General features: G+C 40.4%; 1 protein-coding gene across 4 annotated transcripts in view; it reads left to right on the top strand.

Moving 5' to 3' along the window:
- The window catches only part of UBE4B (ubiquitination factor E4B), a 110,541-nt gene that overhangs the window by 35,534 nt on the left and 51,493 nt on the right, over positions 1 to 23,514 (top strand). For 3 of the 4 annotated variants that reach the window (XM_082833961.1, XM_082833960.1, XM_082833962.1), the window contains 7 exons: positions 6 to 141; positions 6,622 to 6,709; positions 7,764 to 7,908; positions 9,645 to 9,873; positions 18,427 to 18,568; positions 20,081 to 20,181; positions 21,170 to 21,284. In XM_082833961.1, coding sequence (XP_082690087.1) covers positions 6 to 141; positions 6,622 to 6,709; positions 7,764 to 7,908; positions 9,645 to 9,873; positions 18,427 to 18,568; positions 20,081 to 20,181; positions 21,170 to 21,284 — 956 coding nt within the window. Of the gene's footprint in view, positions 1 to 5; positions 142 to 6,621; positions 6,710 to 7,763; positions 7,909 to 9,644; positions 9,874 to 10,331; positions 10,749 to 11,464; positions 11,609 to 18,426; positions 18,569 to 20,080; positions 20,182 to 21,169; positions 21,285 to 23,514 lie in introns of all 4 variants that reach the window. The other variant, XM_082833963.1, reaches the window with a different exon arrangement.

Genomic DNA, 23,514 nt, shown 5'->3' with positions numbered 1-23,514 from the left:
GTTAGGAGTAGCCCATCGAAGCCAGAGCAGTGAAGGAGTCAGTTCTCTCAGCAGCTCGCCCTCCAATAGCCTTGAAACACAATCTCAGTCTCTCTCACGTTCCCAGAGCATGGATATCGATGGAGTCTCTTGTGAAAAAAGGTAAAGTAAGCCAGTTTTCCAGTAAGCTGCTTTGTTGTTGGAAAGGGAAAGATCCATTCACTTTAATCTCTAGTCCAGTGGTCTCAAATGCCAGCCCAGAGATCCATGCCAGTCCTTAGCAAATCAGAGCTAAATATAATAAATTGAAAGGTCTTTGTTTTATTCTGAAATGTTCTGTATACCTTTTTTTGTTTTTGGTGTTGGAATGTCTTTTATGAAATAATGGTATAGGTGGTAAAAAAAAATTTTTTTTAATGTCTTTATTTTGTAAATGCAAAGTTGGCAAGCATAGGTCAGCCCCTAAAAATTTCTGCAAAGATTTACTGCTTGGTGAAATTTTAAAAGTTTGGAAGGGTATAGGCAGGTAAGCCCCATATTCTAGGAGCTCCATGAGGATCAGGGTGTCTTGGAGCAGAGCCTTCCTGTGTTGCAGGTGTGCTGTGACAAGATAACAGAGTCCTTGGGCAGCCAGACCTCCAGGGCCTGGCTCCTTTGCCCTCAAGCAGCCCCCTCTGTTTATGTCAGTGGGCCAGACAGATACCATTTTCTCTGTGTGTTAGGATATTGGGGTGTCGTGCACTTGGTGGGTTGGGGTGAGGAGCCAGGTCAGGGGTTACCCCGCATTAGGCAAGAATTCAGAAAGGACTACACTTCCAGGAAGAAGATCAAGTAGAAAAAAAATCAACCCCATAGAGTAAAAACAATTGTGTTCTTATTACCTTTGCTCTGAGTGGATGAATTTTTAAAAATCAAGTCAACTCTGCAATTTCTTGGCCAGTGGGTAACTTTCACATGGGTTTAGAACCTAAATTTACACTATCGTGGTAGTCTGAAAAATCTCAGGCTAAGAACTGTCATAGACAATGGACTCTTTAGTGTCTTTAGGCATCTAGCAGATATAAACATAAATCATCCAAGTCTTTAGAAAATGTCCTTAGAAAAATTTCCAAGAAATATGAACTCATGGTCAAAAATTAAAGCACGCTAGAAAAAACCACCATGAGTAAGAAGAGTCTGTAGAATCAATAAAAACAGAATTATTCACCTAGATGTTTTTGGGGTTTGGAATTATCAAATACAGAATGTAAAATTTGTATGTTTAAATAAATATAAGAGTATGGAAAACATGAATAAGGTATAAGCAACTATAAAAACAACCAAGCACATTTGAAAAAGAACCAAATAGAATTTCTAGAAATGAAAATAATAAACAGTGGATTAAAATAACTCAAGAGAAATTAACAAATGGAATGATAGAGCTGAAGAACTTATCCAGGGTGTACCACAAAGAGAAAAAGAACTGAAAAATATGAAGGGTATTTAGAAATATAGAGGACACAGATCCAATATATATCTAATAGAAATGTCAAAAGGAGAGAATAGGCAGACTGGGAGATTCCCCACCCTTCTCCTTATTCCATGTTTTTTCCTCTGCTGGTTTGGAAGCCATTATCAAAAAGATAAATGGCTGAGGATTTTTCTGGAGTTGATAAATGTTACGCATCCTCAGATCAGGAAGCCCAACAACTCACGAGCAGATTAAACAAAGAGAAATTCATATCCAGACATTTTACAGTAAAATGGCAGAACACCAAAGACAAAGACGTTTAAAGCAGCCGGAGAGACATGAGAGATTGTCTACGAAAGAGCAAGTCAGATAGACGCCCCAGTGATGGAGGCCAGAGGGCGGCGGAGGCAGCACTGAGCGCTGGGAGGAAGTAACTGTCAGCTGGGGATTACGCGCCCTTGTGGAGCTATCTTTTAAGAGCAGGGGTGAAATAAAGACATTTATACATTTAAAAAACAAACTAGAACAACCTGATAGTCTGCCACCAGAAGACCCGAACTTTCAACAGGTGCAGTTTAAGACGAAGGAAAATGGTCTCAGGACTAATGTCTGAGATGCAAGAAGGAAAGTTGAGTCAAGAAAATATTAAATATGTGGTAACCCTAAACACTGATGGTGTAAGACAGTAATAACAGCTTATGAAATAGTATAGGGGGAGAGAAGTAGATCATCGGGTAGATCTAACATACTGAACAGCAGTAGCAGGTAAGCCGGAAGGGGAGTGATTTGTATGCTTGGGAGAGGGGTGAAGACAGTGGCCAACTTTTAGATTTTGAGTTAAGAATACTTGATAAAGTTTCAAGGGTAACCACTGAAAGAATAGAAAGAGTTTATTTTCAAACCAGCAAAGGGAAAATATGGAATTGGGGTGGGTAGGGAGGGGGTTTAAGTCAATTCAAAGAAAGGGAAGAAAGAAACACAGATTTTAAAAAAGGCAAACAGCACAAAATAAGATGGTTAAAAGAAATGAAAATACGTCAGTAATCACAGTAAATCACAGTGAAACGTCAGGTTGGCTTAAAAACAAAATAGAACACAGCTTTATCCTTGTTTACTGAAGGCATACCTGAAACATTAGGTTAGAGAAAGTTTGAAAATAAAAGAAAGGGAAAAATATATACCGGGCAAAAATACTAAACAAAAGAAAATTGGGGAAGTATATTAATAAATTAGACTTTGTCACAAAGTGTTACTAGAAATAAGCACTGTACCGTGATAAGTGTTTAGTTTACCAGTAGGATATAACAGTTTCCAAAGTATATGCACTTAGTAATGTAATAGCAACATGAAATAAGGCAAATCTTGATAGAACTAGAGGAAATTGACACAGACATAATCATAATGGGAGGTTTTTAACATGTCTTCTTCAGTCATCAATAGATCAAAGAGAATAAACATCAGTAAGCATATGGACAAATTAAACAACACAGCTAACAAGTTTGATCAAATTGAAAGATACAGAATTTGGCACTCTGCAGTTGGAGAATACACATTCTTTTCTGATAAGATCCATTGACCTAGAGGTTTCAGGAGTCAGAATCATACAGATCATGTTTTCTGACATTAGCTTAGATAATTATATAAGGTAAAAAAATCTTTTAAAAACCCATCATGAATTTGGAAATTTTAAAAACAGATCATGCTTCTAAATACAAGTCAAAGAAGAAATCATAATGGAAATTTGGAAGTATCTAGAACTGAACAATAACAAATATTACATATCATCATTTGTGTGTTGCAGCTAATGTGCTTCTTAAAGAGAATATAAAGCTATATATAATACATTAAAAATGAAAAATGGAAAAAGAATATAAATAAATATTGGGAATAAAACCCCTTTTCTTGGAATACTTTTCCTCTGGATATGTGCATGGCTAACCTCCTTCATATTTTTGCCCAGATAGCATTTCAGTGAGGTCACCCCATTTAAAAGGGGGAAAGCCCTTGCCCTCTCAATTGCCTTTTCCCTGCTCTGTTTTCTTTAATTTTTCCATAGCATTTATCATATACTATATGCTTTGTTTATTGTTTATCTTTCTCCCTTTAACTAGAATGGAAGCTCCATGATGCAGGGATTTTTTTTGTCTGTTTGTTTGTTGGCATCTCAGACACCTGGAACAATGCCTGCATAGAACGGGCACTCAGTAATACTTGTTACTGAAAAAGAATTCTGCGAAAAATGTAAATACGCAGGATGCACATAAATTTCAAAATTTGGATGAAAATCAAATTCCTAGAAAAACACATTCTCCCAAAATTGACTCAAGAAAAAAGAGAGAACCTGAATAATCAAAAAAACGTGAAATAAATTGAATCAGTATTTTAAAATTTTCCAAAGAAAGCACGTTTCTTATATGATTTTATAGGTAATTCCAGCATTCTAACTTTACACACATTTTTCAGGTAATTTTTAAACTTACCAAATCAGTTTACGAGACTAATATGACCTTAATGTACAAAACCAGACAAGAATAACGTAAAAGAAGAAAATTAATTACATGGTAATCATGCTTATGAACATATTTGCTAAAGTCTGAAGATATTGGCAAATCAAATACTGCAGCACATAAAAAGAAGACAAAATATCTATGGGGCTAGATGCCAGGAGAGCAGTTACTGTGGGCTAGCGTAGTAGTGACTGAAAGGGTCATGAGGGGGACTTTTGGGGTGCTGGTAAAGTTCTGTTGCTTGATCTGGGTGTCGGTTACATTAGTATGTTTCCTTTGTGAAACTATTCAGCCAAACACATCATGTATGCACATTTCTGTATATTTCAACTAAAAGATTAGTTAAAAAAAATAATATAACATGACCAACTTGGGTTTATCTTAAGAATGCAAAGGTGCTTTAACATTAGAAAATCTATAAATATTACTCACCACATTATATATTAAATAGAAAAGCCATATAATCTTGGAAGTTGCAAAGGTTTGATACAATTTAACATTGATTCATGGTAAAAATCTTAGCAAACAGCAGACAGAAAGTTGCATCCTTAAACTGTAGGGCAGAGACAGAGTTCACCAAATATTCCACAGGCTGCCCTGCATTTCCAGTCTCCTTTGCCATTAGATTGGGGCCAATTAACTAGTTCTGTCCAGTAGACTTGTGAATGGAAGTGACATGTGTCACTTTTAGGTGAAGGCAGTTGAGCCGATGATCCTCCTCCATCCCTCTCTTCTCTTGCTCTAGTGACCTTGGAGGCTGTATATTGCAGACGGCATAGATTAAAGATGGCGTAAGGTTGCTTCACTCGTCAAACTTTGCGGAGGCAAGAAACAAACCCTTATAGTGTGAAGCCTCTAAGATTGCAGAGTGTATGTGTTACTACAACATAGCCTCTTATTCTCACTAATATAAAGGACATCTACCAAAAAACCACAGCAGCTCTCATACTCAGTGGTAAGAAATTAGAAGCATTCTCTTTAAAATGAGGAATAAAAAAAGGATGAGTGCTGTTTCTGCTTCTATTCAACATGGGATCCTACCCACTGCAGTAAAGCAAGTTAGGATTGGAGTGAAAGAAACAAAACAGTTATTATTTGGAGATAAAATGATTGCCTTATGAGCCCAGTGTATAAGTAAACAAGTAGCTTATAAGAGGTCTGTGTCTAAAGTCAGTTACATTACTATGTACTCGCAACAAATTAGAAAACTTAACTTTTAAAAAGGCCCATTCACAATTTTATTTAAAAATATTTGGTGCTGGGCTTCCCTGGTGGCGCGGTGGTTAAGAATCTGCCTCCCAATGCAAGGGACACGGGTTCGAGCCCTGGTCTGGGAAGATCCCACATGCTGTGGAACAACTCCGCCTGTGCGCCACAACTACTGAGCATGGGCTCTGGAGCCCGTGAGCCACAACTACTGAAGCAAGCCCGCACACCTAGAGTCCATGCTCCGCAACAAGAGAAGCCACCGCAATGAGAAGGCCGCGCACCACAACAAAGAGTAGCCCCCCCCTCGTCACAACTAGAGAAAGCCCGCACGCAGCAGCAAAGACCCAACACAGCCAAAAAAAAATATCTATATCTATATCTATATCTATATATATATGTATATATATATGGTGCCTAAGGATAAATTTAGCAAAAGAAGTGAAAGACTTAGGGAGAAAATTATCAAAGTTTATTGAAAGAAGACCTTAAATACTTGGAGAGAGGTACCTTGTCCATGGATAGATCAGTAACATAATGAGGTCTTTTCTTCCCAATTTGATCTATAGAGTCAGTGAAATTCTAGTCAGAATCCCAACAGGAGTTTTAAGGAACCCGTCAAGCTGATTCTTAAGTACGTGTGGAAGAGCAAAGGGCCAAGAATGGCCAAGACTCTCCTGAGGTAGAAGAATAAGGTAGAGGCGTTGACCTAGCATATAGCAAGGTTTATTGTGAAGTCGTAGTAAGTACAACACAGTGGTATTGGCTCAGGGACAGACAGATTGTCTAATGGAACAGCAATGAGTATCCAGAAGGAGACCTGCACACGTATGACAGTTGGACATATGACGTAGGTGATTTCATATTGGTGTTGAAAAGGATGGTCTTTTCAATAAATGGTGCTGGGACAGTTATTTAATGTGGGGGAAATAATATATGTACTTCACCAGATTTTGTAATCAGGCTCTGATTGATTGTGTATCATTTAGAAATAGTATGTACAGAAAACCTGCTCTTAATTTTTGTTTTTGAAAGTGAGCCTAAGAAAATAACAACTTGAGGAAAATATTTCCAACAATATTATTATTATTTTTGAAAGTGAGCCTAAGGAAATGACAACTTGGGAAAAATATTTTCAACAAGAATGATAGAATGTTTATATCCTAATATATGAAGAGCTCTTAAAAATTAATGAGAAAAAGATGAACCTTTATTATTTTGCTTTCCTGACTGATTTTGATTGATAGTTTAAAACTTTTCCCCAGGGAATTCCCTGGCCGTCCCATGGTTAGGAGTTGGTGCTTTCAGTGCTGAGGGCACGGGTTCAATCCCTGGTTGGGGAACTAAGGTCCTTTAAGCCATGTGGCACGGCCAAAAAAAAAAAAACCCACAAAAACCAAAAACTTTTCCTCAACCAGTAGCTATGACATTGGGTGGATTTATCAAAGGTGAAAGACTGATTGTCTTTTATACTTAAAGCATGTCCCAGGTGGATGTGGATTCAGGAATTGAAAATATGGAAGTTGATGAAAATGACCGAAGAGAAAAAAGGAGCCTCAGCGATAAGGTTGGTAAGAGATGAAGCCCTTGCTTCTGTTTTTAGTTACAGGTAATATAAATAAACACTGCTTCATGTCTTGTATCTGTAAAGTCCATGAGAGAATGCCACCCCAAACCAGCAGATCTATTTAGTTGACTGGGTTTTTTCTTTTACTTTTTTCAGGAAAAGTGGGTAGCCTTGATCACCCTTATTAATGGAAGTATAACTCAGTCCTTTTACCTGATAAAAATCCTTCAGTTATCTTTGTTTCAGGTCTATGTTTTTTTCAGTAAATGTTAGCAAATAATTTAGAGCTAATTTGAATTTTTTTCTGTCTGTCTTTAATTGCTTAAGCAAGTAGGTCATCACATTTTTGGTTGTGTTCTGAGGGAAATGACTGGGAATTGAAGCAAGAATGTGAGGAAACAGGAGGCTTTTATATTTTGTTATCATCTGAGCCTTAGTTCCCTATATTTAGAAAAAGGATTTTTTGGGTTTTTGGTGTGTGTCATGGTGTAGAACTGGTAGAGATAATTGCATCACTTTCTGTTCAGTAAATTATTGGTGTTCAGCAACATTATTAGAAGCTGGACTGTAGCCTCCTGGTGGTGCAGTGCTTTATTTTGTATAGGTTTTGAGTGTTTACAAAGTTCTTTCATATATGATACTTTCTGTGATGGAAAGTAGTGAAAAACATTGAATTCTGGAAACATTTCTAGAGAAAAATTGGTTGTATACCTAGAAGGTCAACCTGGTCTTTTAACATTCAGAAAAGTAAATAAATGGGATATATGTACATCCTTTATCACTGTCTTCCTTGGCAATTCCTGATAACAATCCTGCTGGTTTATACTCCACCCACCCCATAGACTTGTGTTGTAAGCTCGTGAGACCTACATGTTATAACCTTGAAGTCATAGTACCAAGTTTATTTTTCCCTAAATCAGTAGGTGAATAGTTTTATGCATTTCTAAAATATCTTCATTTGTAAAAAATTAAATCAGAATTAGGTATTTCTGTTAAAGTCTAACTCACACCTCCTACTACTTGAAATTAACCCTCAAATCTTCTTCCTCACAAGGAGCCTTCATCAGGTTCTGAAGTGTCTGAAGAACAGGCCTTACAGCTGGTCTGTAAGATCTTCCGTGTCTCCTGGAAGGACCGGGACAGAGATGTCATCTTTCTTTCTTCTCTTTCTGCACAATTTAAGCAGAACCCAAAAGAAGGTAGGAATCATGCTCAGCTGTCTTATGTCAGAGCCCTTAACAGAAAACCAGGATGAAAAATCTCTTGTCTTTCCCTCCTGTCCACATTCACTGTCTTGCTTGGCAGTTGTATTTTGGATTACAGGGATACTTCTTGATGAGGACACTGCTGTTTGGCTACTTTCCACCTATCTTATTGATAAGTTATTTTTTTTACTTTTATGATTTCTCTAAAAGAAAACCGTATAAATAAGTTAATGGTCTCTACTGTCTCAGGGTTGAAGTTTATTCCTTTGCAATAAGAAGGTGCTTAGAGAGAGCATTAGTGCCTCTTATACTCTGGGCAGGAGTATACTGGGTAGTCTCCGGGGATCCTGAGAGAGGCGCTCTGGAGGGCCTATGCCTGCTGTAAGTGCCTCCTGGGTCATATGGAGACAGTGGAGTAAATCGGCTTGATTAAACTGCTTAGCAAGATAGCACATGTTGATATTTTGCAGTGTTTACAGGATTCTATTTTAAGAGGCTACACTAAACCACACTTACAGCAAAGTAATAAAACTCTTAGCAAGATACCAGCATTACAGGGCACACTCACTTTTCTCTACAGCAGTCATTTCGAGAACAGAAGAGGGAGGGGAAGTGCGCCAGAGTGTTCTTCTACGTATCACTAGTATATAACCTCCCTGATGGCAGGAATTTTTGTCTGTTTTGCTCACTGATGTATTCCCAGTGCCTGCACTTAATAATCCCTCAGTAGATATATTTTAAATGAGTGAATGAACATCAAGGAGATTGCATTCCCTTTTCTCTGCTACTTGTCTTCAATGACAGACACGCGTGCGTGCGCGCGCGCGCGCGCGCACACACACACACACACACACACACACACACGAGTCCTCTGTGTTCCTGGTGGATGGACAGTTTACTTCTGACTTCACTGAGATCTTCTTAACTCTGGTTATAAAGATGAGCTTAGCAACCATGAGTTTCAAAACCCTGCCACTTGTAATTATTGTAACTGTTAAGATTCTTAAATCTGTCCAGTACATATATAAGTGGTAATTTTTAATAACAAATCAGATAAGATTTACATGGGTTAGACATTTTATTTATTTAGTAATATTTAAAATATATCTAAAGACCTACAGTAAAGCAGTTGGGAGCTGCAAAGAATAAGAAGGAAGCTAGAAGACAGAGTCTGCTCCAGAAAGGCAGGTGGTGACTAAATATTAGACCCTTCATAAACTACTTTGAACTTTGTACTTAATAGTTTAACTATATAAACATACAGAGGTGAAGAAATAGTAACCCAGTTTGCATTTCTAGTGTGATAAGCTAACCTCTGTAGTTGGGAGTAGCTTCTTTTTATAGTTAATATATATCAGCAGTGACTCTCATCAACTGGGCTCCAGTTCTTTTTTGTTTTTTTTCTAATAAGCTTTCTGTTTTGGAATAATTTTAGATTTACAGAAAGTTCTAGAGATAGTGCAGGGAGTTCCTATATACACTTCACGCAGTTTTCCCTAATGTTAACATCTTACATAACCATAGTATATTTGTCAGAACTAAGATCTTACTGTTCACTGAACTCCAGACCTTATTTGGATTTCACCAGGTTTTCTACTGACGTCCTTCTACTGTTCCAGAATCCAACCCAAGATACCACATCGAACTTCTCTGGTTCACTTTGGCTTATTCAAGGACCGTGTGTATGAAGAACCATGTGTAACCTCTTCTTTATTCTGCCTTTCCAACAGTGTTCTCTGATTTTAAGGACTTGATTGGCCAGATTTTAATGGAAGTGCTAATGATGTCCACTCAGACTAGAGATGAAAACCCATTTGCCAGTCTGACAGCCACATCCCAGCCAATTGCAGCGGCAGCTCGGTCACCAGACAGAAATCTCATGCTAAATACCGGCTCCAATCCAGGAACAAGCCCCATGTTCTGCAGCGTGGGTTCCTTCGGTGCCAGCTCTTTATCTAGGTCGGTGTGGTTCTTTTTGCACAGCTCATTGGTGGTAAAATAGCCAGGAAGTATGTAAGAGAAGGGAATGTCCATTTGTGGGCCTGTCATGCAGATTATGACACGTATTGTGTTTGGGGGATGGATGACTCATTGAGGAGATATTGTCTCTTCCACTTGGGTCTCTTTGGCTTTCCATGGGTAGGCTATTGGTAAGTTAAGTTTTAGGAACAAATGACTGTGTATAGTATATTATTCTCTGGAAAGAAGGCTGTCTCATAAGTATAGCCTCTACATCAGTACGGCAGTCTAATTACAGTTATTTAGATGAGTCTCTGAAAGATCTATATACTTGAACGCTTAGAGATATGAAGTGAAATTATACTATTCTTTAAAAACATGATATTTTCCATTTTAGTTATTTATCTCAAGCTTTTCTTCAATTTTCTCTCCTTTCCTCCCTTTCTCAACTCGTTTAGCCTCTATGAGACTAGCCCAGCTCCCAGCATGAGTGTCTGGAGCTCTGTGCCAATGATGAGTCTGCCTCTGGCCCCCCCGTCCCGGGCAGCCAGCCAGGCGTCCACTCCTCCCGCTTCCCTCAGTCCTCACGGCGCAGCTGCAGGGACACCTGCGGGAAGCCAGCCCTCGTCTCCGCGGTACCGGCCCTACACTGTCACCCACCCCTGGGGGTCGTCATCTTCTCCTGCCCCGCGGTCCTCGGGCAGCTCCATCCTGTCGAGCTCCCCAGGCCTGCCCACCCCAGCTAGTAGCCCTCAAGCCGTGCCCGCCAGCTCCTCCCGACAGAGACCCACCGGCGCGGGGCCACCTTTACTGTCCGCCTCACCCGGTGCGGGTGCCATGAGCAGACGGCCCTCCTCCCTAAGGAGCTCTCCTAGGTATCTATGCAGCAGGAGAGTCGGGTGCGTGTTTGCAGTGCAGGGAGAGGAGATTAACACGGTTTGGAAGAACTGTCGTGTGGCACTGACCTCAGTTACCTGTGTTTCTCTGTTTGGGGTCATTAACCCGCGTGTCTAACTGGTTCGGTAGGCTCGTGCCCCGAGTCCACGCCCAGCCAGGCTTCAGTCACATCAGAAAGTATGGGTTGCTTGATGGTGAGACCCCTTCTTCCCTTCTTCCCCCTCACTCTTCCTCCTTCCTGTACAAAATAAAAAGAAGTCACTTGGTGTTTGAAATCGAGTGCACATTGTCATGCCTCCTGACAAATGAATTTCAGAGACTGGCCAGCTTGTATTGGAGAGTTGGGGCTCACAGGACCACTTTTCCACGTTTCGTACTGTTGCTAATCATAGTTGAAATACAGTCAGACCAAGGGGTTGAGGGAGCAGATCCCTTACCTCTGGCAAGTGGTTATGCCTTGACACTTTGTTTTCAGCCCCTTAGAAAGAAGCAGTATCGTGACTCCATTAATCCGCGCCCTCCAGCCCTCAAGTGTTCCTATGCCTTTATATAATTTAGGTGAATTATTTTTCTGCATGTCGGTAGAGAAAACTTGTAGCGTAAGATTTCATTAAAAGGCCAGCAATTGTAAAAGCTTTCCTCCTCTCTGTTTTCCTTTGTTCCCTGATGACTTTTTTTGCTTTTGTTATGGTAGTATGTACGACAGTCCTTTCTCCTTCCTCTTCCTCGCACTTTCTGGGGACAGTAGTGATGAAGATGGAGAAGAAGATGATGATGATGGTGATGATGAAGGTGGTGGTGGTGGTGATGAGTTTTCTTGTGTCCAGTTTGGGTCCAGGTATCAGAGGAATGGAGTCTTACCCCTGCATGTGCCTAGGTGCTTAGGAACTAACTTTTATAAGTCTTAATTAGAGGTGTGCTTTGAATCCAAACAGGATAGGGTCAAATGACTCCAGGTGGCCTGGAGAGTCAAGATGTGAGAAACTTTGCATGTACTAAAGCATTAGGACCTTCTCATGGGGTAAAGTGGTACACAGAAAAAATTTCATAGCTGTTGCCTGACAAGTTTGGAGAAAAACTTACATGTAATCATTTGTCAAGAACATGAACAGGATCAGTCATCGTTAAGATCAAAGATTAAAGATCAGTCATCATTCAGTTCACCCACCCTAAGATCTAAAATGAGAGGCCCTCCATTTATCTGTTGGAACAGTATTCTTAGGAGCTGCCAGGTGTGAGCAAAATCTACTCTGGGAGGCATGTTCTCTTATGTACAGTTGCATGGATTGCTGCTAGTTAGGAATGGCAGAGGGGCTGGAACTTGTGTGTGTGTGTGTGTGAGTGTGAGTGTGTGTGTGTGAGTGTGTCCCTCCAGCTCATTCCGGGCAGTCCACTGAAGAGCATGTGGGGTCATACTGTCTGGTACAACTGTGATGCTGCTTTCACTTCTTTTTTTTTTTTCTTTCAATAAATGTTTTAAATTTTATTTATTTATTGTTGGCTGTGTTGGGTCTTCATTGCTGCATTCTGGCTTTCTCTAGTTGCGGCAAGCGGGGGCTACTCTTCATTGCCGCTTGCGGACTTCTCATTGTGGTGGCTTCTCTTGTTGCGGAGCATGGGCTCTAGGCTTGCAGGCTTCAGTAGTTGTGGCACGCAGGCTCAGTAGTTGTGGCTCACGGGCTCTAGAGCGTAGGCTCAGTAGTTGTGGCACACGGGCTTAGTTGCTCCGTGGCATGTGGGATCTTCCTGGACCAGGGCTCGAACCCATGTCCCCTGCATTGGCAGGCGGATTCTTAACCACTGCGCCACCAGGGAAGTCCCGCTGCTTTCACTTCTAATCTTAAATTTTGCTAATCATTCACCTCCTTGGCCTTGGTAAAGCCAGACCGTATTTGTTTAGACGGCCTGTGGAATGGCAGCAGAGGCTAAAGCATAGCTCATGATGTTGCTGAATGTTTACCCCTGAAAACCGAGTGAAAGAGACCGCTTGGGTCTTCTAGGTGACTTTGAACAAGAAAATATAATAGCCCTGTCTTTCTAACCCTCCCACTCATTGTCTTACAATTTTGCTCTTAAATTGAAGTTTCCTCTGTACCAAGTTGATATTTGTGCCCAGCAGTGTTCAAAAATAGCTCCAGGCTATAAATAGAGACAGCCGTAGGAGTGAGGTACACTGCATTCAATTCGTCGGTGTTCAGAAGAATCATTAGAGGGTATATAAAGAGAGAGGGGTGTTGGTGCAATGTCGAATATTGATTCAGGAAGGTCAATATTTGTATTAGGTTGAACGTTGTATCACTGTTTCCCAAATAAATTTCCCACAGATAGAAGTGTCTTTTTCATGTAGATAAAGTCCTCATCCATGACTATAGTAATGCAGCAGACATCCTTGTCAGGAATCAATTTCTGTACCTGAAAAAAGTGCTTTATTATCTGTTTTACTGTAAGCTATCTGTGGGAGAAACGCTGTCTCTCCCGGGCCTGTTGAATTCCAGCTTCCTCTAACAAAGATACCAGAATTGTATGCTGCTTTCACTGACTCCGCTCTAGACTTATAACATCCCAACCTTGTCTCAGATCTAGACTTGATAAGGAGAAATAAATCTTACCGATTATGTACTCATAGCTGCAAATAGTTACGAGCATCACCTGCCGGGTACTGTGTCAGCTCTCAACCTACGTTATCACTCTAATCCTCACAGCACCGCCCCTAGTTACTGCCAGGAAACGTGGGTACAGGGAGGTTAGTCACACAGCTAGTACGAGGCAGAGCCTGAGTCCAGAACTCACATGCCTCCCACCATACCCAGCTGCCTCTGGCTTCTCCATCTTTGCCCAGTGGGACCTGTGTTGTTCTCATTCCTTACGAGTTATTTCGCTGCCCAGAGTTTACACATCTACTCAGTTCCTTGGCAAGAAAGTGCCAACATTTTACTCCTTAATTACAAAATTCCACTCCAGTCGGCTGGCAGGTCCTTTGCTGGCTGTTCAAATGAAATCTGATCTGTCCAGGTTTTAGAAATTACAGATTCTGAATCTATATCAGAATCTATATCAAAAAGAACGTAGAAGGACAGGGCGTATTCATATATAACTGATTAAACAAATAGAGAAGAACTTGAGAATGCACGTAGTGTCAGAACCAAGAAGTAGCAGAAAAATCTGATTAATTTGGGCAGTCGGTGAAGAGTTTTTTTCTTTCCCCTTTTCTAATTGATCTTAGAATTTTATTTACTTTGAAGTAAGCACTTTTAACACCCACTTCTCGCCTGGTAAGATCAATGTCATAGAAGCAGCAGTCAAGGGGGCTTGTTTCTGTCTCCCTTTGTGCTTGCCCAGTGGAATCGATGGGTTGTACATCTTTTGTGAAGTAGTTAGGACATACATTTCTATGTTAATTATTTATAGTGGTGATAATAAGGGTTAATTTAAGAAAGGCAAAAACATTCCTTCTAGACTGTTTCGTAGTGCTCTGTGAAAAAAGCTATAAGAATATAAGGAACTACTTCCTGCAGGAATGGAAATGAGTGAAGTGAAAGTTATCTTTGTAATAAATATAACAAAGGAATTATTCTGCGGAAACATTTTCTGATTGTTTCCTAGGAAGTTGAGGACTAGAAAGAAGTTTTTCTTTTGTTTATTGGGTTCTTCTTTTCACTGCTCAGATATTTCAGTGAAGGAGATCAAATCTTGCAAGTCCTGAGCCTATGTGAATAGAGAAAGAGAAAACTAGCAAATAGTGGAAAACATTGACCGTTCCCCTCTTATTTCTGCTGACCATCACTATTTGGAGATGAAGCAACGGAGATGGTCGAAAGGAAATTTTTCTGCCATGTCTGTCCCCCAAACCCTCCAGTGATTTCCGTTCTCCCACAGAGTAAGACCCAAAGCCTCTCACCCTGGCCTGCAAGACCGTGCATCCCACATGTACACACACACACACACACACACACACACTCACATTCGCACTCACACACACACACTCACATTCACACTCACACACTCTTCCTGCCCCTTTCTGTCACCCATACTCTGCCTTTCTTTTCCTTCATAGCACTTAAAGCACTTCTATACTATTTTTGTTTTTAATTGTCTCCTCTCTGTAATGTAGTTGGCATATAACAAGGTCTTTATCTGTTTGATTCAGTGTACTGCCCCCAGGACCTTCGACAGTGCAGACATTTGTTCAGGGAATTTACATGGCTTGACCCTACCCAGCTCTGCCTTTGCCTTGCATCTAGAAAATATACCATTCCAAAGTCTGCATCTAAAAAGTAATAAAATAGGGTGATTATTCCCATAATAGAAGAACGGAAACTGCGATGGAATCCTTTTAAGAAACAAGTTTTCTTGGTACATTTAAAATGGGACTCAATTTGCACAGATCTGATGCATGTATAAATCCCCAGAAATATTTTCATTGTGTTTTCAGAAGGATTCAGCTGTATTTCCAATATGTGAAGTAATTAAATTATTCAGTTGGATTGTTGATGTCGTTATCAGAAAATGGTTCACATATTCTCCCAAGGGAGGTATAATTTTATAGATACTCTTAGGACTTAAACATGACATATTTCCAGTGTCACATTCCATGTTACGGTTGTAAAAGCATCATGAATTTCATAACAACTTCTTTAGGAAAAAAATGAAATACTATTTTAAAACAGTTAAAAATGTCCATTGATAGCATACATTTAATGCATATGAACTGTACACCCCTTGCTCCTTCAGTATCACATTCAAAATTTGAGTTCAGCTCTTTGAGTTCAAACCTAGAGATCCTTATAAACCGGTTTTGACCACTGACAATCATGCACATCCCTGGTGACACTGGCCGCTTTGCATACCTGTGCTCATGACCTACTTCGGCACCCTTAGGACTGATCTTATAATTTGGAAGCATATTGACGAACACTAGGGTTTATTCTATGTTTTCTGTTTAGTTAAACTTACGTTTCTTTTCTTTCTTTCTTTCTCTTCTCTTGAAAGTCACTTGGAAGTGTTGTTTGGTGCCTGACAGATGATCACAGCATACATCAACGTCTTTTATCTTTGAAACTTCTCTTATACATTCTGAGTGTCTCTCATTGCGTTGCCTGGCGGTCTCGTACACACCCTGTCATTTTTCATGCCTTTGCGAAATGTTCGTGAAGGCATTTCGGTTGACTTTGAGGTGTTCAGATCTAAGTTAAAATGAAAGGGGACGTTTTGGCTGAGAATGGAACCCAGTGTCAGTGCATCAGCAGCCACCAGCTAAGCGCGTTGACTTCCCACAGTCGTTCACAGGCACAGCATCAGACTGACTCCTTGCAACTGGCAAGGACCTGTTGGCATCAAATATCAGATGCTTTCCATTTCAGAGGTGTAAAAATGTGAGAAAGATGGGGCTTATTATCAAGGAAATGTATAGTTTAAATACTTCATTTTAAACACGAGGAAGATCTATTTTCATTGTCATCTGTGAGAGCTTTTCAAAGGGAATTTAACCTTAACTGTGTATAGTTATAAGCCTGTGTGAGCAAATTTCATCCTTGGGAAGTGCAGTGGATATAGTCCCTGAGTCACTAACCTCGGATGGAAGAGGGGGGGATAGCAGATAGCTTGAGAGCGGGATCGTGGCAGGTAAAGCCAAATATCTTTCTCCCCTGTCTCCTTCTGGGGACTCACCACACTACTTACATTTATGGGTGGGTTTTTCGGTTTTGTTCTTTTGTTTTGTTTTGTTTTTTCCTTTGCTTCATTACAGTCCTCACCTTTCTGTTGTCAGGCCAATTAACAGATAACAGATCTTACCATACCATGAACTGTAGCCCAAAATTTAAGTTGTGTGAAGACACAAGAATTGTTTTTGGTTTTTTGAGGTGTCCCACCCTGGGCTGCCCATCTTTGTCTCTGGTGAGGCACTTTGTGGGTGGCTCCATTACCTGCCCAGTCAGGAGGGCGTTGGCTGCCTTGTGCTTTTTTTTTTTTTTTTTAATATATTTATTTATTTATTTTGGGCCGTGTTGGGTCTTCGTTTCTGTGCGAGGGCTTTCTCTAGTTGTGGCAAGCAGGGGCCACTCTTCATCGCGGTGCGTGGGCCTCTCATTGTTGCGGCTTGTCTTGTTGCGGACCACAGGCTCCAGACGCGCAGGCTCAGTAGTTGTGGCCCACGGGCCTAGTTGCTGCGCAGCATGTGGGATCTTCCCAGACCAGGGCTCAAACCCGTGTCCCCTGCATTAGCAGGCAGATTCTCAACCACTGCGCCACCAGGGAAGCCCTGCCTTGTGCCTTTGACTGCTTCTCAGCCTCCCCTCCTCCCTTCCCTTCTGTCAGACCTATGTAGTAAGTAAGTTGTAAGAATTCAGGTTTATGAGACTCTGGCCTGAGAGCCTTGGATTTAAAGCCTTGCTATTGTTTTCATCTTTTTAAATTGAAATACTCTAATATCATATTTTCATTCCAAGGTCAATTATGTGTATTCTTCTAAAATTCTAAGGTCAGTTATGTATATATTCCAAAATTACTTTTGTGTATCTATGCATCTATCTGCATAACGTATCATTAATATCTTAATTCTTCTTTTAGTTTCTAGCTCCTCTCTGCCCCAGGCTGAAGTAGGGATGGGTATCTCAAGTTCCTGATATTCTTCCCCGCCTTTATCATCTTTCACATGTAAATTTTTTTTTTTTTTGCTAAGTTTATATTTTTTCATTTGTCTTCATTTCATAATTCCTGACCTCTTCCTATGCCATGATTAATCTTTTTGTATCTTTTATGTCTATCAAATTTGTGAGTTAAACATCAGATTTGGTATTTGACCTATTGATGGTTAATCTAAACTTTGATTTCCTAACACCTAACCCTTGTGATAATGGTCTCAGGGAATAGTTGTTACTAATAATAACAGTGCCTCGCGTTGTATCCTGCTTATATTTTACAAAGCACCTCCACATGATTTCATTGAACCCTCACTGCAGATGAGATGAAGTTCTGGGTTCAGGTAACAAGTAAGCAGTAGGGATGGGAATAGAACGCAAGTTTGGATACTCCTAGTGCAAGGTTTTTGTTTTGTTTTCACTATACTACTTTGTCCCTTTTGCCAAACATTTTGGAAAATTTGTGTTTGTAACATATTTTTCGTGTCTCCTTCTAACTGGACGGTTTTCCTAAGCCCTGGTCCTGTTGCCGAATGCTGGATGAAGGCTTTTAAGATCTGTGCTAGAAGTTAGGAAGAGGGGTGTTTTGTTAGTCCCTTGTAACTTCCCTCCTAAAGACTTCGATTACATAATAGCGTAGGCTGGCTTTAACCTCCAAGCCTGCCTAATTGCAGCTGGCCAGTTGGATTTACATACGTGTGGTATCCCTTCAAATGCCCAGTGCTCAGTAGCAATTCTTAGAGTCCTCCTGGTTTTGTAAGGTGCTGTTCCCAAGAAGATAAGATGTTGGGTTTCTGGACAGACTTTCTTCTTAGGTCAATAAAATGTTTACTAAAAATTGCTATTGTTGGACTTGGAGCAGGTGAAACAAGCAGTCCGCTCCAGCCTCGGCTGCATGGGTGTCTGTGCTTTGTTCTGGGCGTGGGGACACTAACGGGCTTTCTGCAGAAGTGCAAACTCTATCAAAAGTGATTTATTGAGAACAGGTAAAAATCATCCATTCTTCTTTTCTCCAAAGTTTTGGAGCCTCTGGTGGGGCAAGTACTTGGGATTCCTACAGTGACCATTTCACCATTGAGACGTGCAAAGAGACAGATATGCTGAACTACCTCATCGAGTGTTTTGACCGAGTTGGAATAGAGGAAAAAAAAGCACCGAAGGTAACATGAAATGGATTCTTTTTTTTTTTTCTTTTTTTCTTTTTTTTCGGTACATGGGCCTGTCACTGTTGTGGCCTCTCCCGTTTGCGGAGCACAGGCTCCGGACGCGCAGGCTCAGCGGCCATGGCTCACGGGCCCAGCCGCTCCGCGGCACGTGGGATCCTCCTGGACCGGGGCACGAACCCGTGTCCCCTGCATCGGCAGGCGGACTCTCAACCACTGCGCCACCAGGGAAGCCCGAAATGGATTCATTTTAAAACCCCCACAAAAACCTGGTTATGTGGTGGATAAATAATTGGTTTTTGACCCCCTAATGAGTATTCACTCATGTATTCAATCAGTAAAGTGGTTATTGAGCATCTACTATGGGTCAGGCACTGTGTTAGAAGCTGGGGGTGGATCAGTGAACCAGACAGACGAGGATCCCAGTCCTCATGGAACTCACATCCTAGTAGAGGGAAGAAGTGACAGGGCCAAGTGCCACTGCCACCAGCGACTTACATGGCCCTGATGATTTCTCTCCTAGTCTGTCGTAATCATAATAACCAACATTTATGGAGCGCCTAGACTGCCAGACACTTGGCTAGGTCTCATTCTCACAGTTGTTCATTAGTCCAGTGTGGTCCTGTGTGGTATAAGTATTATTTTTTTCCGTTGTGTTAATAAGCAAATGAACCTCAGAGAGATCAAGTACATACTAACCTCGTCTTTCCTAAAAGCCAAGTGGCGTAAAGTGAACTTTCAAAAAGCGAGGAATACCTGTAATTGTCCAGAATCACATAAATAATAAATTGCAAAACTGGATTTAAACTCAGCAAGCTGCACTTTTTCTTCTATTTCATGCTGAGTTACTTTATTATTATCACATGTCATTCCTATTTCATTTTCTTTTTTTTTTTTAAGTTTTTATTGGAGTATAGTTGATTTACAATGTTGTGTTAGTTTCAGGTACACAGCAAAGTGAATCGGTTATACATGTACAAATATCCACTCTTTTTTTTTTAAGATTCTTTTCCCATATAGGCCGTTGCAGAGTACTAAGTAGAGTTCCCTGTGCTATACAGTAGGTCCTTATTAGTTATCTATTGTATATATAGTAGTGTGTATATGTCAATCCCAATCTCCCAATTTATCCCCACCATCCGAATTTCATTTTCTAGTTCTGGTTTTCCATTGGAAACTAATCCGGTTGTCAACCTGTTAGCTTCATATTTGTGAAGGGCTTCTTGGGGTTTGCTGCACTTAACCTTAGCAAAATCAAAGAGAGTGGGCATATCTCTGAAATCCCCACGTGGTCACCTGAAGCTTCTGCTTCTCTCTTCTCTAATTGTAGATTTTAGCGGAGACATTATACTTGGATGATACAGTTACTCTAGTTTGTTCATCATCAGTAAAGGAAGAGAAAAGGGTGCCGTTTCCTGCAGATTGATCTCTTCTGACTCTTGTCAGTTTTCAACTGTATGGGATTATTTTGTTTGTCTTTGTAGACCTAACCTCTACCTTTCTTTGCAGATGTGCAGCCAGCCAGCAGTCAGCCAGCTTCTGAGCAACATCCGCTCACAGTGCATATCCCATACTGCATTAGTACTACAAGGGTCCCTCACACAACCAAGGTATGAAAAACCAATATGTGCTTGCTGTTAGCAGGGAGAGGGCCCTCTCCATCAGGCTGCCCAGCCATTCTGCACCACGTTGGATAACTCACTTCCTTACCCATGAAATGAGTGGTTGACTAGATGGTTTCTGAGGTCCCTTTCTTTCTCTAAAATACTATGAAAATAAAACAGTCTGTGTGGTTTATTGAGATAGACTGTGGTTGAAATATGTTGACATCAGGGCAGGAAATTAGTAATTCAGTTTAAAAGCAGCTGCTTGAAAGCAGTATAGATACTTGAAAAAAATGTGTAGATCATCACTTTCCATGTATCATATAATCAATTTCTATTATTCAATAATAAAGAATAGTGGTGGAATAGGTAATACGGGAATCACCCGAAGTGTACTACATTATTAATTTTTGTTCAGAGGGTCCCATAAAGGTTTCAAGTTTAATAAAAGAGTATTTCTGTATTTCATTTCTCTTGTGAAAAAACATCTAAAGGAAAAATGACAAAGTTCAAGGTTTATTCATTCTGGATGATCTTACCATAACCATTTTTGAAATTTGTCAGGAAAAAAAAAGGAAAATGATGCACATGTACTAAAACTTACACACTGTTCCATGGTTAAAATTAATAAGAGCTTAAAAAAGTCTTCAGCCGCTGCTAATCTTTTTTTCCCCCATTGGATGAGGCATAAATGAATAAGTAAAAGAGACATATAATACTTTGGTTTTTCTAATGCTTTATTTTTCAAGGGCTATATGGAGGCAAAGATGGATCCTTTCAAACTTTCTATAGTTTCTCACTGAAAAGCCCCCAAAGTGATTATCTTAACAATGAGAAAGGTGATCTTTTGCCTAAAACGATTGACTGTTGTGTGGATTATTTGGGAAATTTGAAGCTTGACCTGTGATTGTCGGCTACATGACATTCTGTATGTTCTGTTGTTTCACGGTGACAAGTTGATTCATCAGAGCCCTTGACTTTCGTGGGTCTGCAGGTCCCTGCAGCAGCCGTCCTTCCTGGTGCCGTACATGCTGTGTAGGAATCTCCCATACGGCTTTATTCAAGAACTGGTGAGAACCACTCACCAGGATGAAGAAGTGTTCAAGCAGGTAAGGTTTTGTGCGTTTGCTACTGAAACTGCTGGATTAGGAGCTTCCCTGCCGAGCTAGATTTCTAAAGACACCATATATTGAAAACTTTGGTTCCTGGATTTGAACATGCGCATGTCATTTGCTCAGAGAGAGCTCCCCGAGATTCCTGTCCTGAGGAAATCAGATTGACAGCTGCATTGTTCAAATCATGTGTACATTTCAACTAATCAGTCAAGCATCAGGTATTTTAAACATGGTCTGTGCTAAGTGCTTTGGGAGAGTAGAAGAAATATAAGGCCCTGTCTTTGATTTTAAGAAGCTCTTAACACACTACCAAGAGGTAGCATAAGACGTGATATACATTTGCCAGATAAGTAGTGTTGAAAATTAGTTCTCTGAGCTTACAAAAAGGAGATTAATAAATCAAAGACCAAATTAGCTCAGCTGCAGTTTGCAGGTCATAAAACCATTGTCTTCTCACCACTAGACCGGGAATGAAGTCTCAGATCTTACTGATTACTTCATTCATTAAGTATCCATACATTTTTGATATCCCATTGTGTAAAGGCAAGTGAAAATGCAGATATGTAATATTTAATAATAAAGCTTAATAATAACAACTAAAAAAGTTAGTCTTGAAGATTTCTTCCAAGGTAAAACCTTGGCATGAATTTTGATTACTGTTCTGTGGCCTGTGTTGTAAAGTAAGCACTTTGCCACAACAACTTTAACACAGCTATTTCCCATGATGAAAGGATGCTAATGACATTTTCTTACAATTTGTTGTATGATAATCTCTTTTTTTGTTTCTAGAAAGAATAATAGAGGCAATAGCTACAAATGATATGATTCCTTTTCATCTGTTTTTTTAAAAACTCTTTGTTTTTTTATTTATGGCTGCTTTGGGTCTTCGTTGCTACGCACGGACTTTCTCTAATTTTGGCGAACGGGGGCTACTCTTCATTGCGGTGCGCAGGCTTCTCATTGCAGTGGCTTCTCTTGTTGCGGAGCATTGGCTCTAGGCATGCGGGCTTCAGTAGTTGCAGCACACGGGCTTCAGTAGTTGCAGCACGCGGGCTCTGTAGTTGTGGCTCATGGGCTCTAGAGTGCAGTCTCAGTAGTTGTGGCGCATGGGCTTAGTTGCTCTGCGGCATGTGGGATCTTCCTGGACCAGGGCTCGAACCCGTGTCCCCTGCATTGGCAGGCGGATTCTTAACCACTGCGCCACCAGGGAGATCCCTAATCTGTTTTTATACCTAATATTATTTTTAACTGTTCATATTGAGGCCTTTGAATTCTCAGAAACTGTGTTTTCAGCAGTTTTCAAAATATTAGTAAAAGAAGCATCCAGGAGTGAAAGTCCCAGTCAGTGTTGTGTATTCTGTATTTGGAATTTATCAACTGCTCATCTTAGATGATGGTCTTACTGACTTATAGGAATATTTTAGGCATTATAGTGAGCTTTTCTTCTCTAGAAAATTAAGTGAACTCTGATGAAAATATATAACTGTCTTGTAAGGTTTAAGTGATACACTATATTATATGTATAATATACATAAAGCACAATACTTCTACTCAAAAAGACATCACTTGAGGAACCAGAGTAGCTTTACCTGTATGAAAGCCTGGAGATCAGCTAAAAAAGTATGTTATGCCTATTTTATTCATAAAGAAACTTACATAGAGGCTATGAAATGACCTCTATGTGTGTTTTTATATTTTAAATTTATTTCACCTTATTTATTTTTTGGCTGCGTTAGGTCTTCGTTGCTGTGCGTGGGCTTTTTCTAGTTGCTGCCAGTGGGAGCTACTCTTCGTTGCGGTGCGCGGGCTTCTCAGTGCGGTGGCTTCTCTTGTTGTGGAGCATGGGCTTTAGGCACACGGGCTTCAGTAGTTGTGGAGCACCGACTTCAGTAGTTGTGGTGCACGGGCTTTGTTGCTCCACAGCATGTGGGATCCTCCCGGACCAGGGCTCGAACCTGTGTCCGCTGCGTTGTCAGGTGGACTCCCAACCACTGCGCCACCAGGGAAGCCCTATCTGTTTATTTTTAATCACAGAATTCTGCTCCCTTGTCTTTTCTTATGTGTCACCATGTTTCCTCAAGAGAAATGATGAGTACAGTGGAGTTGCTGAACTGAAAAACGGCATTTTACCTTTTGTCTTAAGAATGTGGCAGATTTGAATGATTAAATCTTTTGACTGAAATTTCAGTCTTCCTTTAATTAAAGTTTGAGATGTTCATAGATA

Source organism: Leucopleurus acutus (genome assembly GCF_964270905.1).
Source record: "Leucopleurus acutus genome assembly, chromosome: 2".
NCBI classification, from domain to species: domain Eukaryota; kingdom Metazoa; phylum Chordata; class Mammalia; order Artiodactyla; family Delphinidae; genus Leucopleurus; species Leucopleurus acutus.
Note: the sequence above shows the minus strand (reverse complement) of the source record. Positions and strands in the feature narration are given on the sequence as shown.